General features: G+C 41.1%; 1 protein-coding gene across 2 annotated transcripts in view; it reads left to right on the top strand.

Annotated features, from left to right (window-relative positions):
• Positions 1-18148, top strand: part of Arfgef2 (ADP ribosylation factor guanine nucleotide exchange factor 2) — a 100183-nt gene that overhangs the window by 46493 nt on the left and 35542 nt on the right. For both annotated transcript variants that reach the window (XM_004636112.2, XM_023720685.1), the window contains 10 exons: positions 1726-1810; positions 1903-2074; positions 2688-2839; positions 4562-4690; positions 5740-5898; positions 7630-7777; positions 9957-10056; positions 12556-12596; positions 12695-12864; positions 17231-17382. In XM_004636112.2, the coding sequence (XP_004636169.1) occupies positions 1726-1810; positions 1903-2074; positions 2688-2839; positions 4562-4690; positions 5740-5898; positions 7630-7777; positions 9957-10056; positions 12556-12596; positions 12695-12864; positions 17231-17382 (1308 nt within the window). The remainder of the gene's footprint in view (positions 1-1725; positions 1811-1902; positions 2075-2687; positions 2840-4561; positions 4691-5739; positions 5899-7629; positions 7778-9956; positions 10057-12555; positions 12597-12694; positions 12865-17230; positions 17383-18148) is intronic.

Below are 18148 nucleotides of genomic sequence, written 5' to 3'. Positions count from 1 at the left end.
CTGGGGACCACCTGCTCGGTCCCCCTCTCAGGAGCTTTCTTTCCCTCAATAAATATATTCTGCTCATAAAAAAATAAACATACCTTATATTGGCCTAGAGACCTTGGTCTGTTTTCAGTAGCAAATATGTGCCCCAATTAAACTTCCTATTAGAATGTACACTGTTCATTGTATTGCTCTAGATTTTTTTCTTGGGCTGGGGATATGGCTCAGTGTGGCAAAGTGCCTGTTTGGCAGACACAGGTTCCGATTTCGAGTTCCAGTGTGTTAGGACATTTTGACAGAGCAGTTTTTAAGCTTCAGCCTCACCAGCTGAGGCTGGGCAGCTGTATGTCTTTGTCATTCTCTTCTTAAAGCAAGAATCAGGAAGTTAGATTTCACTAATATTGCTTAGAACAATCTGAACATTTTCCCTTGTATTTCTGCTGGTTATTACAATGGACAACACTAACAACTAAGAACTAAACAGCAATCACAGGCAGCTTTGTCTGCACCTAGCACAGTGCCTGGCACAGAGCACATGCGGCCAGTTGGAGGCACATGAGGGTCTCAGCCAAGTAGGCGGAGGCCTCTACCTCAGAGTCTGCACACAGCTCTGTGTGTGGCCAAGAGTGAGAGTCTCTGACTTGTATGTTCAGTTGCCTCACCTAGTCTTGACCTAAGATGTTCTTCAAGGATCTTTTAACTAAAATTAACTTGAAACTACTAGATTCAAAAAAGCTAGAATCTGGTTGGGCATGGTGGCACCTACCTATAATCCTACCAGTCAGAAGGCTGAGGTAAGAGGATCACTATGAGTTCATCAGTCTAGGCTATAAGGGAGTTCAAAGCCAGCCTGAATTGCATCGTAAAAGACCAAATAAATAAAAAGTCAAGCTAGAATCTGACATTCTTAATTACCCTTTTCTGTGTCCTGAGTTACAAGTTATTGCTCAGCTAAGAAAGCGTGAAAACTCTTGTCTGGGGGGGACCTGCTGGTTAGCTCAGTTGTTTAAGTGCCTGCTTAAACAAAGCAGTCAGCCTCAGGATGCTGTGGTTCAATCCCCAGATACTCACACCAAACTAGACGTGCCCTGAAGACATTTTGAGGCCACAAAAAAAAAAAAAAAATCCTTCTTGGTCTTAACCATCCAGCAGAAAAGTATAAAAACGAGGTAAAGTAAGGCCATATTAATATGCTGAGCTGTGAAAGGCTCAAGTCAACAACTTCTGTGTATAACGTACTACTATTGTTTACTGCTGGACTGTGTTGGATTGTTTTGCTGAATTCAAGCACTTATAATATTTAGATGCCAATAGACTATCCATCTCTGATAGGACTAAACAAAAAAAGGGGGATACAAAGAAAGGACCATTTTGTATTTGTATATACAGAATAGTTAGGATACATATATAGCTACTTTCGCTTAATTTAATGAGAAGAAAGATTTGTAGTAATAGTGTTTGGACAGAATATCCTGTCTGCTTCTTGTACTATGGATAACCACTAAGAAGATAACAGTGTACAATGTATTAATTATTGAAAATGTCGTATTAATCAGCTTTGAAACTGTCATTGATATTTGTTTCTCAATAAAATTAAAAAAAAAAAGAAAAAACTCTTGACTAATTTGGCATCACTTGGAGCAGTTGACCTGCTTTTAGTCAGGTAGATTTCTGCCACCAATGTGCCTTCTAGACCTTCCTCACCATGACTGCTTTCCTGTCTGCAATCTTTTGTTTCAGGCAAACTCTGTTTGCTAGTGCTGACACTGCGTATGTCCTGGCATATTCCATCATTATGCTCACTACAGACTTGCACAGTCCTCAGGTAAGATACTTCAGTGATTCGTAGGTTGTGTCAGTGGCTTTCTTTGGGCAATTGGGTATTTTAAAAATGATTTCTTATTTTTAAAATTTTAGGTAAAAAATAAAATGACGAAAGAGCAGTATATTAAAATGAATCGGGGAATCAATGATAGTAAAGATCTACCAGAGGAATATCTCTCCAGCATCTATGAAGAGATAGAAGGCAAGAAAATTGCAATGAAAGAAACAAAAGAACATACGATTGCCACCAAGTCTACTAAGCAGAGTAAGGTTTAATGCAAATTATCTTTTTTTAAATACTAACTTTTGACTGTATTAGAATGCATGATTAGACATGCTGGTGATAAATTTAGTTTGCTTTCTCAATATCTGAATATGAAATGTAATTAACTTAATTATTATGATTATGTTGGTGCTTTCATAATATCACTCTTGCTAGATTTGACCAGGAACAAGAGGCTAATTAAAATAAGTCATCTGAGAGCTAAATTACCTTTCCTAAAAAATGTTCCTTAAAACTTTAATTTCCGTGGTGACTGTGCCAACCTTGATTAGAAGTCTATTAATTAAGGCCCCTGTGAAGCCTGTTTTTTCTTTGTAAGGCAATGAGATGCAGAGGGTTAGAACTCGGGCTCTAGAGCTACACTGCCCTGAGTAAAGTCCAGCTCCACTGCTTATTAGCTGTGTGACCCTGAGCAAGTCACATAACCTCTCTGCCTCATTTTCCCCACTTATTATGGTAGTACTTGTGACAGGCTCATGAGATCATTGGGGGATACTCTGTGAGTTCATCATTGGAAGCCTTTTGAAGCAGTTTCTAGGATGTGGTTGCCTCTGGCCGAGTGCTGGCTGCTGTTCTTACTCTTGCTTCCTTATAGGTGTGGCTAGTGAAAAGCAGCGGCGGCTGCTGTACAATTTAGAGATGGAGCAGATGGCTAAAACAGCCAAAGCGCTGATGGAAGCTGTGAGTCACGCCAAAGCGCCTTTTACGAGTGCCACTCATTTGGATCATGTCCGGCCGATGTTCAAAGTGAGTATCCTGTGCAGTAAGCATGTGGCTGTGCTAATTCTGGAGTTGGCTGGCCAGAGGGGACTGGAGAGGTCCCAGTGCCCCGGAGATTGATAAGGGGCCAGGTCTCAGTGCTTCTGTCTCAGTGACTGGAGTGAGTCCGGCCCTCACTTCCTTTGGTTGTGCTGGGAAGCACCAGTCTGTGTGGGCTTGCAGGGTAGCTGTGCCACTTTGTAGCATTGTGGCCTTAGTCAAGTTATTTACACTCTGTTCCTCATCTGTAAAATGATGACAAATACAAAGTTTCTGTAAGGGCTGCAGAGTGAGAGTGGCACAAGATAAAAGAACAATTTGTTGGGATATTTCATGTCAGTGGCCTCAGGGTTCCCTTATCAGATGAAATTAGGTAGAAAAAACAGTGACTGAAGACTCTATTTTTAAAACGTCTTTTATAATGTTTAGAAAAGATGCAGTGTCTCATCCAGTGGTACACGTCTGTAATCCCAGCACTTGGGACTGAGGCAGGATTGCTGCTGGAAGTTCAAGGCCAGCCTGAACTACATAGTGAGACCCTATCTCAAAAACCAAAAAAATACATGCTCCGTACATATAGTGCATTATTTTTCTCTAAGATGCCTTTGTAGCAGCTGTCAGTATGCTAGTAGGTAATCAATTGTAGACTTTCATGACATTTTTGGGGGGAGAGGAGGTACAGGAATTGAACCCAGGACCTCATGCTTGCTAGGCGGCAGGTACTGCACCACTGAGCCAAACCCCCAGCCCCTCCTGACATATTATTTCATAAGAAAATTGGAAGAAAAGTTAAGACTAGATGATTTGAATTAGCTTTTCAATAAACTGAGTTTGTAGATAAGTCACATATAGGCTTTATTTTGCACGTTGACTTTTGGTTGGTAATGGCTGACAGTATGCTATGTGAAAAAGGATTCTCAAGCCCCATAAAGATTCGGCAGAAAGGGGCTCATCTGTGATTGGTTACTGCTGTCTGCCATGAGCACAGGTGTGTGAGGGGTGGTGCATCAGCCATGGCTGCCCATCCTTCTTTAAGTAGCACATCTGTAGTGATAGCTTTTTGTTCTTTGAAAATTTCACCACTTCAAATTTATTCACTTCACATCTTCATTTATTGGACTTTTTCAGATCTATTGCTACTGAAGTCCAATTCTTTGGGGATTTTTTAATTTTAATTTTTTATTGTTGTATTTTAGGGAAGGGTCTATAGGATGTTCATGGTCTCACTACTAGATCAGACTCGTAGTGATCCGCCTGTTTACAGCCTCCTAAGAGCTAGGATTATAGGCTTGCGCCACCATGCCCAGTCTCAATTGCCATCTCAGCGTGGGTGGGCCAGCACGGCAGGCCCAGGGATTGAGCCTCACCCCCAGGCCTGCTTGCAGGCACTTTAATTTGGCTGGCCCTTAATTTCTACTTTTATTAGTACATTTTTTTGTAGTGTACGATGATGACCTTCATCATGAGGAGTTGGTGCATGTATGCAGCACAGCTTATTTCTTTTTTGTGTCCCCTTCGTCTTCTGCCCTCCTTGTTGTGATAGCGTTAGCTGTAATTCTGGAGAATAAATTTGTGTTTAGTGAGTAGAATAAATTAAAAATAGCAGTGTCCTTGGCATCCTGATGTTTCCCCCGAACTCACAGTGTGTCCTCTGAGTGCCCTTTTCATGCTGAAATTCTGGATGTTACTGAAACCTAACTTCTTTGGTAGTTGGTGTGGACGCCACTGTTGGCAGCATATAGCATTGGACTGCAGAACTGTGACGACACTGAAGTGGCATCCCTGTGTTTGGAGGGCATCCGCTGTGCCATCCGAATCGCCTGCATCTTTGGAATGCAGGTGAGTGTACGTGGGCAGGAGTCCTGAGGTCCTGATGGGGTGTGTGCTCTTAGAGTTGGCAAAATTTAAAAACCAAGAGTGGAAAATGGGTTAGCCAAGAGTGTCAGCAAAGGATCTCCTCATTCCTCCAGGGAAGAAATACATAACTATTTGATTTATAGTATATCCATTTTCACTATTTCACGTTCTCTGGGAAAACATGTAGTTGAATCCAAAATTAACATTATTTCTAAATAGTTCTTGAATCTAAAAAAATTCAACAAGTAAATGAATTGTGATTTTCAAACTGTTGTTAGTCAGAAGGTTCTTGTCCATTCTGTGCATTACTTTCTAAGTCAGTAAGAATTTGCATCCGCTTATTTTGAAAACTCCAATCTTGTTTTTATTTCCCTTATAGTTAGATGTTTTTTGTTGTACCAGAGCCACAGACTTTGAAGTCAAATAATTGTCGTTTCAAACCCAGCTGCAGTGCTTTTTCAACCATATTACATTAATTCAGCTAACTTCCCTTTAAGACACTGTTTATTTCCTCATTTATAAACTTGAGAAAGTAGGCCTTCCTTAACAGAATTATTGCAGATATTAAAATTTATATGACAGTCTTGGCACTCAACATAATGGAAACATGGGACAGGTAAGAGTGATTGAGGTCAGTTGGAAGGACAGATCTGATTCTCAGATGTGTAGTGGTGCAGTTAGGTTCGTCCAATGTTCCAGTCTCAGGACTTCAGGGTAGAATAAGTGGCATGCTGGCATGCAGAAAGCCTGCTATGTGCATATAAAAATACCAGATAAGCTAGGCACAGTGGCACATGCCAATAATCCCAGCTGCAGACAAGAGGATTGCAAGTTTGAGGTCAGTGTGGGCAACTTAGTGAGACTTGTCTCAAATAATAAAAACAGTTGGGCTCAGTGGCCCGGTGGCCCTAGGTTCATTTCCTAATACTGTGCAAAAACAAAAGCACAGATGAGCGCAAGGTATCAGCCCTGCAGATGTGGATGTGGAGTGCTGGTGGAATCTCAGTATTCTCCCTGGGTTTCTGTTTCAGCTGGAACGAGATGCCTATGTTCAGGCTCTTGCTCGCTTCTCCCTGCTGACAGCCAGCTCCAGTATCACAGAAATGAAGCAGAAAAACATTGACACCATAAAGACACTTATTACTGTGGCTCACACTGATGGCAACTATCTTGGGAACTCCTGGCATGAGGTATGTGGTTGTTTGCCTTTTTTTTTAGTTGAGATGACTCCTGGCCTTGTATCCAGGGTATTTTCTTGATCACTTTCCATTTTTCTTGACGTGAAGTCTAACTTTATTTTAGGAATCCGAAAGTTGATCATAGAGGGTTTATGCCCTCTTGACACCAAGGTAGAGAACAAATCAAAACATATATAATATAATGCCCGCAAAGTGGTAATTGCTAAGGAAAAATATGTGACTAAGGGCTGGCACTAGAAACATTGAACAGAAGTCAAGAAAACTTTCTGATCTAGAAATTGAAAGCGTGAGCCAGGGAAGCAGCTTTCCAGGCATAGAGATAGGGACAGGACAAGAGGTGGCAAGATAAAGGAGCACCACGTTATGTCCACAGGGAGAGTAGACAGGAAAATGGAGATTGGACACAGATTGAGCAGCGCAGTGGGTAGAATCCAGTTGAGTACTTTTTCTGTCTTACAAATGAGCACTTCCTGAGTCTGCATCAGTATCTACATGGTATAACACCAGACTGTGCCAACTTTCCTTTTGTTTATTGCTCTTTCATTTTACTGATTATAAAAAGAAAGCAGCAGTCAGTCTTTAAAATCCACACTTGACTGGTTGTGTAGCCAGTCATTCTCTTCTCTAGGGAAGCCATCCTTCTCCCCCTTCCCCATTTATTGTTTTTATTTGCAGGAGGAGTTGAAACAAATTTTGTGTTTTTCTTTTTCCCCTAAACATGAATCATTCAAGTAAGACAACTGAACTATAGAAATGTAGCAAAGTAAGGGGAAAGTACAACAACCCACAAAGCAAAAGTTGGGGGAAGAGGAGGGTATAGTCCACATAGACATATGCACAGATGCCATGTGGTTCTCCTGCCAAGGACAGCCTCTTCACAAGGTGAGCACAAGGACCCATTGTAAGAGAATGCTTCCCAGAATGTTTCAACTTAAATGTGTAAGATTAAAAAGATAAAGAAAAAATAACCAAAAGACCACATAACCCCAAGAACCACCCAGCCATGACCACCTTCCTTAATCAGTCATGGGAGTTTCTTTCATTTTATAAAAAGATTAATAAAAAATATTGAAAAGTTATTTTCTCATATTTGTAAAGATAATAGAATTCAAGTCTCTTAGAAAACCAACCAGAAACTGCCCCCCCAGTTTCCACCCCTGTTGCTGAGGATCAGCAGGACTAGAAAGTTTGGGACATTGTAGCTGCTGGTGGAGAATAGGAAGCCCAGCCCAGGAGAAATCAGAAAATACAGGAGTAGGCGCCTGGAAAGTGGTCAGGAGCAGCTCTGTGTGACACATGGCTGCGCAGAAAAGGGGAACACAAGGTGGTCAGAAAGGCCCTAAACTCCTCTTTGACATACAAAACTGGATTTTTACAAAGATCCAAGCAGTTTGGTCCCAAATTGAGGTGACCACTTCAATGTTTATTCACATGCTTTGCCTTTTTTTTTTTTTTAGAATCAAAGTTGCCCAAATTAAATCTTGCTATTACTGCATATGCCCCCCCCCAAAAAAAGGGGGTCCTTTTAAAATCAGGCAAGGGGAGAAGAGACTGAAAATTATTGAATTAGTACTCTTAGCTTAGGGAAGCCATCCTAATGCCATCAGATTTTATTCTTCCTGTGGAAAGCTCCTCCTTTCAAAGAGGACAGACTTCAGATTGCAAGTGTCCTATTCCAGCTGTAAAATGGGAATTCATTTCTTCATGCCTTCTTTACCTTAGATCTTGAAATGCATCAGCCAGCTGGAGCTCGCTCAGTTGATAGGGACTGGGGTGAAGACGCGCTACCTCTCTGGGTCTGGCCGTGAAAGGGAAGGGAGCCTGAAGGGCCACACACTGGCAGGAGAAGAGTTCATGGGCCTGGGCCTTGGTAAGACACCCAGCACCATCCCTGGCTGTCACTAATCTCATGAGTTCACTAGGATGAAAGCCTCTTATTCCCTCAGGACTGTCCTGTAAATCATCTCTTCCTTAAGTGCCAGTTGACAGGGTGTTTATGAATGCAAGTGGTTGTGCTGCTTTAGCTCTTGTAATTGTGATTGAACTGTTGAGCAAAACAACTGTTTTAGAGAAACCTGCCGAATGCATTACTATGCCTTCGTCCTGTAATCTTCTGGAGCAGGGGAAATCATTGGCTTTAAAAATGGTACTACTCTAATGGCTGGCACAAGTAGTGTGTGTTCGTGTGTCTCTAGATCTTTTTTTTTTTTTTTTTTTTGTCACTGAGGATCGAACTCAGGACCTTGAATTTGCCAGGCAGGCACTTAAGCTGCTGAGCTATCTCCACAGCCACGGTCCTGTGTCTTCAGATTTTAAAGGATAGATTCTATATCTCTTCATTGGGGGCTTTTACTAAACAGTAATTTCTGGCTGTACAGTGGGTTGAAAAACTCTTGTTAGTGATATATGGAATAATAGTAGCCAGGAGAGACAGAAAATGTGCAGGCCATCTGCTGAGCACTCACTCAATGCATTTTTTTTTTACATTTATTTAGTGTGTGTGTGTGTGTGTGTGTGTGTCCAGCTCAGCCCACCAGGGGGCGGGGCTGGCTGGCATGTGGTGCTGGGGGATTGAACCGCCGTCCTCATGCTTTGCTAAGCTTGTTCTAAGTAGGTGCTTTAGACCACTGAGCCATCTCACCAGCCCCACTGAATGCATTTTAACTCTTTTTTTTTTTTTTTTTTTTTGGCGGAAATGGGGATTGTACTCAAGACCCTTGCGCTTGACAGTGAAGCGCTTATTCTACTGAGCCATCTCCCCGGCCCCCTTTTAAATGTTCTATTTTTTTATATATATATTTTAGGGAACAGTCTACAGGGTGTTCAGGGTCTCACTACTAGATCTGACTTGTAGTGATCTGCCTGTTTATAGCCTCCCAAGTGCTAGGATTACAGGAGCGCGCCACCATACCCAGTCTCAGTTGCCATCTCAGCACACCCCAAGGGCGGGGCCGGCATGGCAAACCCGGGGATTGAATCCCCAGCCCCTATGCCTGTTTGCAGGCGCTTTAATCTGCTGAGCTATTTGGCCGGCCCCATTTTAACTCATTTAGCCTTTGTAGCAATCCAGTTTGTAGGGCAGTGGTGGTGAACCTATGGCACACATATTATATGTTTTTCTTTTAGTACAAAAAATGTTAATGTACGAGTTATTTTTTCTGACCTAAAACCACAGCATTCAGCTTTAATTGCAGTGTTGGCATTTTGTAATCAATAAGTGGGCTTTTGGTTGTAGTTTGGGTCCTCATTCTAACAGGTACGCCATTACTGCTGTAGGGCAGTGGTGGCAAATCCATGGCAAGCATATCTTAGAAGGCTATTTGTATCATTGAAAGCTCTAATGTGTTCACCATCACTGATACAGGGACGATTCTTCTCCCTAATTTGTAATTAAAAAACTGAAGCACAGGGAGCAGTGACTTGAGCAGGGACGCATAACAAGATTCAAGCCCTGGGCTATCTGAAAGCAAGGAGAAGGTTGTCAGAGCCTATGACAGTGATTCGAATAGCACCATGCTATGCTTAAAAGCCTGGAAAATGAGGGGTCGTGGCATCTCCCATTTCTTCAGGTGCTTGTGAAAGTGACTGGCATGAACTGGAAAGCAGTCGAGCATCCAGCACACATGAGCAGTGTGTATCTAGGAGCTCTGGATTAGTGTCAGCCGGATCTGATGTGTTTTTCTAAATAGAAGTCTTTAATGCTATAAAAATGTAAATAAAACTATAGAATGGGTTAGTGAGAGCAAGAGAGCTTGTGATAAGGATATATTTTAAATGCCAAAACAGGGGGCCAGGGATATAGCTCAGTGGCATAAGCGCCTGCCTGGCAAGTGCAAGGTCCTGAGTTCGATCCCTGGTACTGCAAAAAAGAAAAAAAAAAAAGCCAAAACAGAAGTTTAAATTTTATCAGAGAAATTTGTTTCTTTTTTCTAAGGAACCTTCTCATTTGTGTGCCTTGTATCTTCCTACTGGTACCAAAGATGCTTTGTTCCCAATACTAAGTATTGGGCTGCTTTTAAAGTCCACTGCTTCTCTATATCATGTTCCAGGTAATCTGGTGAGTGGTGGAGTGGACAAAAGGCAGATGGCCAGCTTCCAGGAGTCAGTGGGTGAGACCAGCTCCCAGAGCGTGGTTGTTGCTGTGGACAGGTAACACTTTCCTTCTCTGGTGAGGTTGGCTGACCTATGGTTTTGCATCCTTCATGGAGATACTGAGGCTCTTAGGGCTTATCCTAGTTGAAATTTGTTTAGTTTCTCAGATGTAAGTCATTGTTTTTCATCAAATATGGTGGCTTTTCAGCCATTATTTATTTGATGTCATACAAGTCTCTAGACAGGTAATTGGATTAGTTCCACTAATCCAATTCTAGAGATCAAACCCAGGGTGCTCTGCCACAAGGTTTACATCCATAGCTCTTTTGTATTTCTTGAGACCAGATCTCACTAAGTTACCTGGCTGTGTCGGATGGGCTAAAAACTCTTGTCTTAGCCTGCTAAATAGTTGGGTTTGTAGGTGTATGCCACCATGCTGAGCACTGTTCCAATTTTTTAATTACTTTTTATTTCTAGTCATCATATTGGACAACATCATTGAACTTCTCTTTACTCTCTCGCTTTCTTTTGTTAGCTCATAACTACAATTTGGCCCCTATGATGAATTTTTTATTTTAGTTTTATGATTTTCAGCTTCTATCATGTTTCTGTCTATTTATTAATATTATCTATTTGGTGAGACATTTGATTGTTTGGCTTCTTGTGGAAGTGGAAAGAGAGTAATGGAAATAGACCAAGGTGAAATTTTTCTTTAGAGGGTTAGACATAATTGCCTTTATTTCTTTGAAGATGTTGAAAATAAATTTAGCTGGGCATGGTTGCATATGCTTGTAATCCCAGCATTTAGGAGGCTAAGGCAGGAGGATCACTGAGAGTGCAAGGCCAGCCTGGACTACAAAGTGAGTTCAAGGCCACCCTGAACTAAATAGTGAAACCTTGTCTCAGAAAGACAAAGAAAAAGAAAAGAAAGAAAGAAAGAAAGAAAGAAAGAAAGAAAGAAAGAAAGAAACTAACTTAAAAAACTGTCTAGAACATCCAACATCTGAGCCTCCTCAGGGACAGTCTCTTTCAACAGGTTCTTTTCCTGCAAATAAACCATGATATTTTCTTTCTTAGATGCCAGATTATTACAAATTAGATAGTGGTGATGGTTGCATAACTCTGAGAATACTGACATGAAATTGTTCATTTTTAACTATCAACTATACATTGTGATTACACATTGTACATTTTTAATTTTGGTTGAAAACCAGGAGAATATGATAGAGCAGCTCTGGCTCTCAGATTTTCTGCCCCTAGCCTGGAGTTTACTGTTGTTTTCATCTCTGCTACTTGTTTGTTGAGTGACTTCCCTGAACTAATTGTGTACGTTGCATATTCTTTCTCAGGTGTAGCCACTGAAGTGTCTGTGGGGTAGCTTTAGAGATCAGAGATTTCCTTGGATGTTTTGTCAAGTCTGTCAGTTCTGTGTGCCTCTGTGGTCACACCCCAAAACTCAGCCGGCACTTTGCTGCACTCCCTTGGCCCTTGCTTGTTCGTGTGAGCCTCATGTCAGTGAGACCAACCTCCTCATACCCTTCCTGGTTTATGCACAAAACACTACACATGTGCTGGCCGTCAAGTGTCCCAGCAATGTGTTGGAGCTTTCCAAAGCCTGGACATCTCATCCCAGCTTTTCCTTTTAAGTTTTTAGCACAGGGCTTGTTTTTGTTGCCTTCTGCAGCCCCACCCATAGTGCTAAACAGTTACTGCTGATTGCTTTTGCTAAGAGCTCCCTGGAAAGACTGATTTCCCTAAGATCGGAATTAGGCCAAGTAATGTCAGCTCCTTGAGAACAGTGTTGAGAACATCATGGCTGTTCTGCCCCCTCTAGTGGTGGCTTGGCTGCAGCTTCAAAGTTACCATTATTTTGGCATTTCCAAATAATCTATCAAGGTGCCTTTGATTCCACAGGAAAAATGATTTAATTGGCAAGTAAGCCTTTGTTTTTTATTTTATGAAAAATACAACAAAATTTCATAACAAAATAATGACAAAATAACAATAGCTAATATACTATGTATCATCACCTTCAAAGTAGTTACTCATACTATAAGGGTACCCTCTCTTTGGTACATGGTTTTTAAGAGGCTTCCTGTGGAGATGAGGAGAGGCTAGTGGAAATAGGCCATGTTGAAATGCTATAGTATTTGCTCTTCAAATTCAGCCATTTTTCTTGAAAAGTATACTCTTTAGGGTTTTGTTAGCTTTTGGTTCATTTCTAACATTAAACTTTGAAAAAGTTAATTTGGGTTATTTTTTGCCAATGTTCTCATTGCTCTTACAGAGGAGCAGCTTTTCAGAGGTTCTCCCTCCACCAGTCGCTGTTGACATCACATCACATGCTATTACATTTCAACTCTCTCCCAGGCCCTTTCTTCTCTCCATCTAACTGTTCTGTTGTCATCCCACTGACCAGTTTTATACTTTTGATAACTTATCATTTATTTTGGTAGAAGTGCCTGACCTGAAGCATTTCTTCTCTGCCTGTTCAATTTGAGACACTTCCTCCAAATCTATTTTTTTATTTTATTATGTCTATAATTGTCTTCCTAGGATTTTTACTGGGTCTACCAGGCTGGATGGAAATGCAATAGGTATGTATTTGACCTGCTTGTGACAACTACAGAAGTCTCATGTTGTCACTACCTATTACTAACAAGGCTCCGCGTGTGTTGTTGGGTCTGGCCTGTAGTTGACTTTGTCCGCTGGCTGTGTGCTGTTTCCATGGATGAACTGGCTTCTCCCCACCATCCTCGCATGTTCAGCCTGCAGAAGATCGTGGAAATATCATACTACAACATGAATCGGATCCGATTGCAATGGTCCCGCATATGGCATGTGATTGGAGATCACTTCAATAAGGTAAATTTTTGAGCTCAAAAACTACTTCATCAATATAAGAAGTATTCAGCTGAACTCAGTAAAGAATTGATCCTTTTGTTTATACTTATAGTTTATCTTAGTTTGTTGAAAAGAAAGTTTTATTATCTGTTGATTTCTTTTTTGTAAGAGTCTTTCTGATCATGCTGGCACACACCTATCCTAGCACTCAGAAGGCTGAGGCAAGAGACTTGTTGTGAATTTGAGGTCAATCTTGGCTACATAATGAATTTGAGGCCAGCCTGGACTATGTAATGAGACCTTGTCTCAGGAAAAAATAAAATCTCTTTCATCCATGTCTGAGTAACTACTATGAAGATAATGATACACAATATATTAGCTATTGTTATTCTCTTATTTTATTATTAAATCTGTTTTATTTTTCATAAAATGAAAAACAGACTTGGCCTTTTTAGGTGCTAATGAAGTCATTTTTTCTGTAGGATCAAGGACACTTGGATAGGAGTAATGTTATGCTTAAGTTTGAAGAGAATATGTAGAATGAATAAAAAGTGGTATTGAAAATACTTTAATATACCATATCCAGGATGTAGGCTAGTAACAAAAAGATCAGTACAATTAGTGGGCAAACTTTGGTTGGAGGCATTCTGCAATCGCAAAATGTCTCCTTTATCTAAGATGAAGTTAAGCTCTATAGAGTTTTGATATTAAATGTCACCATTTATATTCTGCATCGTTCTGCCGTTACTACTCTTCTGAAAGCTTTGTTGGAAATTAACATTTGGGGCTTTTTTCTTTGTTTTGCTTTTTGTGACAAGTTTTCACTATCTATATCTAGTTCATGCTGGTTTAAACTCACTGTGAAAAAAAATTTTTTTAAATAAACTCACTGTGTAGCCCCAGCTGGCCTTGAACTCAAGGCAGTCCTCTTCCCTCAGCCTCCTGAGTGCTGGGATTACAGGTGTGCACCACTAACATTTGTTTTTAAATCAGAAATAAACCAAAGACACTTTGTCTTCTAAAGCTGAGAACTGTTAGGAATAAGCCAGACTGAACAACTTTCTGTCTGCTGGAGGTTTCATTATATACATACAGAAATAAAAAATCAGATACACATTTTACTATAATAAAACTGGGGGAAAAGCAATCAGGAGGATGTACGTGTGATGTGATTTGCTTCCTAAGGAAAATACAGGCTTGACAATATTATTTTCTTGCCAAATACATTTCATGAGCCTCAGAAAATGTTCTCAGTTCTAGAGATGAAGTGTTACAACACAGATGCTTGCAAATAGTATTAGTAAAAGAATGGCTCTAGCCTGCCTAGGCAGAGCGCAGAAGCTGGGGTTCGATCCCCGGCCTGTTGTGCTGGCCCTGTCCCCGGGGTGCACTGAGACTACAATTGAGACTGGGTGTGGTGGTACATACCTGTAATCCCAGCACTTGGCAGGCCGAAAACAGGAGGATCACAAAGAGTCTTATCTATGTGACCCTGTAGACCCTGTGCTGGCTCTACATTGAATGGATGATAATTGGAAAAAGTCCTCTACTGGGGAGATAGAATGATCAGCGGGGTGCTGGCAGATACCTATCATTTATGTATGGTACTGATACTGCACTATGGCTGATTCCCTACATCAGAAGGCAGTGTAATGTCACTCAGTTTGAGGTAGGGAAAAATTTAGCACCATCAGCTCACACAGGCAGGTGATGGCCTGCTCCAGCACCCCACTGAAATGAGCATTGTCAGCTGAGTGTGATGCACAGCTGTAATCCCAACACTGTGGCAGACTAAAGCAAAAAGATCACAAGTTTATGTCTAATCTGAACAATTTAGTGAAACTGTATCTCAAAATTAGAAATTTACAAAGAGTTTGGAATGTAGTAGCTCAGCTCAAAGGCTTTAGCTCAATCCCCAGTACTGGGGGTGGGGGTTGTCAAGTGTAGCCTTTTATCTTGATACAGCAGCTAATAGAAGTTGTTTTCTTCTTAACTCTGCGATCCCTCTGTTAGCACAATATCTGTGTGCCTTAGCGGGGGAGAGGCAGATAGATGATGCCCCACCTGAATGGAATTCATCCACGTTATGCGATACCTTAACTGGTCACAAGGGTCAAGCAGTGTCATATAGTTCTTTAGATGACATGGACACAGAGGGACTCTCTAGAGGAGGCTTTCACCTGAGGCATAGTGAGAGAGTCACAGGAATGACGTGTTGAGTGAAGAATAAGGGTTTTATCTGAAGTAACCATCTGTATATAAGCACCGCCTTCCTGCTGTTCTGGAAAAATAAATTCTTCATAGACCAAATAAAGAAATTGATGAGCTTGCTTGAGAAGCAAATGTGATGCATTACCATTACTCTGCCCTGTATTGTCGAAGACTGGTAGCTAAGCTGAAACAAACATCACTCATTTACTTCACAAGATGTTTTGCCTAACAACTGTAGAATCCTTTATTCTCTCAGAAATGACTATCCACAAATGTTTCGGTAAACATTTCCCAGCTCTTCAGAGTCTCCATTTTATGTTCAGAGGGAACATCATTTTGTACAAGTTATTTTTTCCTCCTGAAATTCTGTCGTCAACAGTCTTTGTGGGGTGCTTCTGTTATCTGTGGGCCACTGAGAGGCAGGTTTGGAACACAGACTGGCAGGTAATCATTACACATTTTATGGTTGTCACCTTTGTTACAAATGTCTGTTCCATCTAGTCAGTGCTGCTCAACACCAAGTTGTGGAAAACTCAGTTGCTTACTGTGGGACTCTTTACTTCTTCCCACCACATTAAAAAGATGTTCCATGTCCCCTCATGAGCTGGGATACAGAAGGATCTCATGGGTTAAAGCAGCGGTGGCTGAGTGCAGCTATAACAGCTCTCAGTAGTGCTGTCACTTGTATGTAAACAGCCACTTGGGTGCTAGTGGGAAGCAGGTTGTATGGCCTGGGGTGAGCAGAGCTGGACCGTAAGCGTAGTGAGCAGCATGCCCAAAGCATCTGTGTGGCCAGAGTTTTATGAGGGAAATATTCTTTTGCTTAAAATAATGTTTTCAAAGGCTGAGGTGGTGGAGCTCTTGCCTAGGTGAGGCCTTGGCCTTGATCCCCAGGACTAAAAAAAACAGAAATAAAACAAAAGACAACTTTTCAAATCAGACTACACGTCTGTGGAATTTCTTACAGAGCAGGTTGCTGCAAAATGTCCCAGATCCCTTTACAGCAGGCTGGGCAGGAACATTCCCTTGCTGTGCTTTTAGAAAGTCTTCTTGAGGAGCCGGGGATTTGACTTAGTGGTAGAGTGCTTGCCTAGCAACCTGGAAGCCCTGGGTTCGGTCTGCGGCACCAAAAACAAAAAATAAACCTTCACTAGAAATTCTTCTTGAGTGAAAAGTCTGAAAACCTCCAACAAAACGTATTCGTGAACTCCAACCCTTCAAAAAAGGTGTAGAGTATAAGCAAGGGCAGTTTTTAATGATAGTGAAAAACCTCAATATTTCTGAGAAATTTTTCAAGGCTGATGGTATTCACTTTAATAATCACTTACTTTAAGTAACAGTTATTAAGAAAGCATAAAAAATCCATAAAATCTTTTGACACCTCATATATATTTGGGTATAATTATATAACATAGGGAGTTGTAAAATGGGTACAGAATTTGTTTTGTAAGTTAAAAAGAGTTCTAGAGATTGTATATTCAGTAATGTGACTGTACTGTTGAACTATACACTTCACATAGTTAAGATGAGCTAGGCATGATAGTGTATACCTGTAATTCTAGTATTCTGGTAGGCTGAGGCAAGAGGATTACAGGTCTGAGCTTGTTCTGGGCAATTCAGAGACTGAGAACCTGGTCTGGTCTCAAACTAAAAAATAAAGTGCAGAGGCCCTCGGTACAATCCCCAGTATTTCCCTGCCCCCCCCCCCCAAAAAAAAAAAAACAATTTGGGAACATGAGTATAGCTCAGTAATACCCGGGTTTGAACCTTAGCAACTCCCTGCTCCCAAAGCTTAAGATGGTAAACTTTCTATTATATGTATCGTACAATTTTTTAAAACAGACTAGCATATTTCAAAAGCCCTTTTAGTTAAATGTACAACACTGATTTTTCATCATTACACTTAAATAAAATTGGACAGATCATAGCCAAGCAGCATTTTCTTTCTCCTTGCGTGTGTTCGCTTTGTGTTCTTTTTTGTTTGTTTGTTTTTTGGTGGAACTGGGGATTGAACTCAGGCCCTTGTGCTTGCCAGGGAAGCGCTTATTCTACTGAGCCATCTCACTGGCCCTCAGTGTGTGTTTTGTAGTAGGTTGTCCATCTCCGCTGCTGTGAGCTCCTCACCCACAAATGCTAACAGGGCGCCTGTTCCTCCTCCCTTCCTGTTTCTGCTCAGGTTGGCTGCAACCCCAATGAAGACGTGGCTATCTTTGCTGTTGACTCACTACGACAGCTCTCCATGAAGTTTCTGGAGAAGGGTGAATTAGCCAATTTCCGTTTCCAGAAAGATTTCCTGAGGCCTTTTGAGCATATTATGAAGAAAAATAGGTAACGTACATTGCCGTGGAAACCTTAGATCAGAATCCCCGTGACCTAAGGTTTTGGGGTCTAAACTCCCTCCTAGTGCTGACTACATGATTGATTGTTTTGTCCGTATTGGTGGAGGTAAGTGAAATGCAGATTGTGATTTACACACTTCATGCAGAGGCAAATCACACTAAGATCAGTGCACAGTCCTCCCAGGACAGATGACACCACAGCAACTGATAAAGGTGGCATATGTCTGCCCTGGGGCAGTGCTGAGGCAGTGTGGAAAAGAGCCACTGCTGAAGCAGTCTCAGATGGGGACAAGAACTATGTGATCCAGCATTTGTTCCCCCAGAGGTGACAAAGGAGGTCAGGACACTGATCCTTCTGTTGTAATTGTTCAGTTGGTCTGTGTTTATCCAGGATTGCCATCTGCTAAATACTCCTATTAAGTGCATAGAATGCAGCAATAAAGAAAACATTTGTGATCCCCAGTTTTATCATTTGTAATTTGTGATCATCATTTATAATCATTTGTAAAGAAAACATTTGTGATTCCCAGGGATCAAAGACTGACTGTGACATATGTATCTTTATATTCCCCAACCTTTTCTCATAGCATATGACTCATTTTAACATTTGTTTTTTCTTTAAATTGAAATTTGTCTCCTTCAAAAAGCACTGAAAGTTTTTTTCAGCCTATTCTAATTAAAACAATATTTTCAGGGGCTGGGGAGATAGTTCAGTAGAATAAGGTCCTGAGTTCAACCCCCAGTTCTACAAAAAA

This window comes from Octodon degus, unplaced genomic scaffold (genome assembly GCF_000260255.1).
Source record: "Octodon degus isolate 3935 unplaced genomic scaffold, OctDeg1.0 scaffold00077, whole genome shotgun sequence".
In the NCBI taxonomy this organism is placed as follows: domain Eukaryota; kingdom Metazoa; phylum Chordata; class Mammalia; order Rodentia; family Octodontidae; genus Octodon; species Octodon degus.
This window is presented reverse-complemented; position numbering and strand designations above follow the sequence as displayed.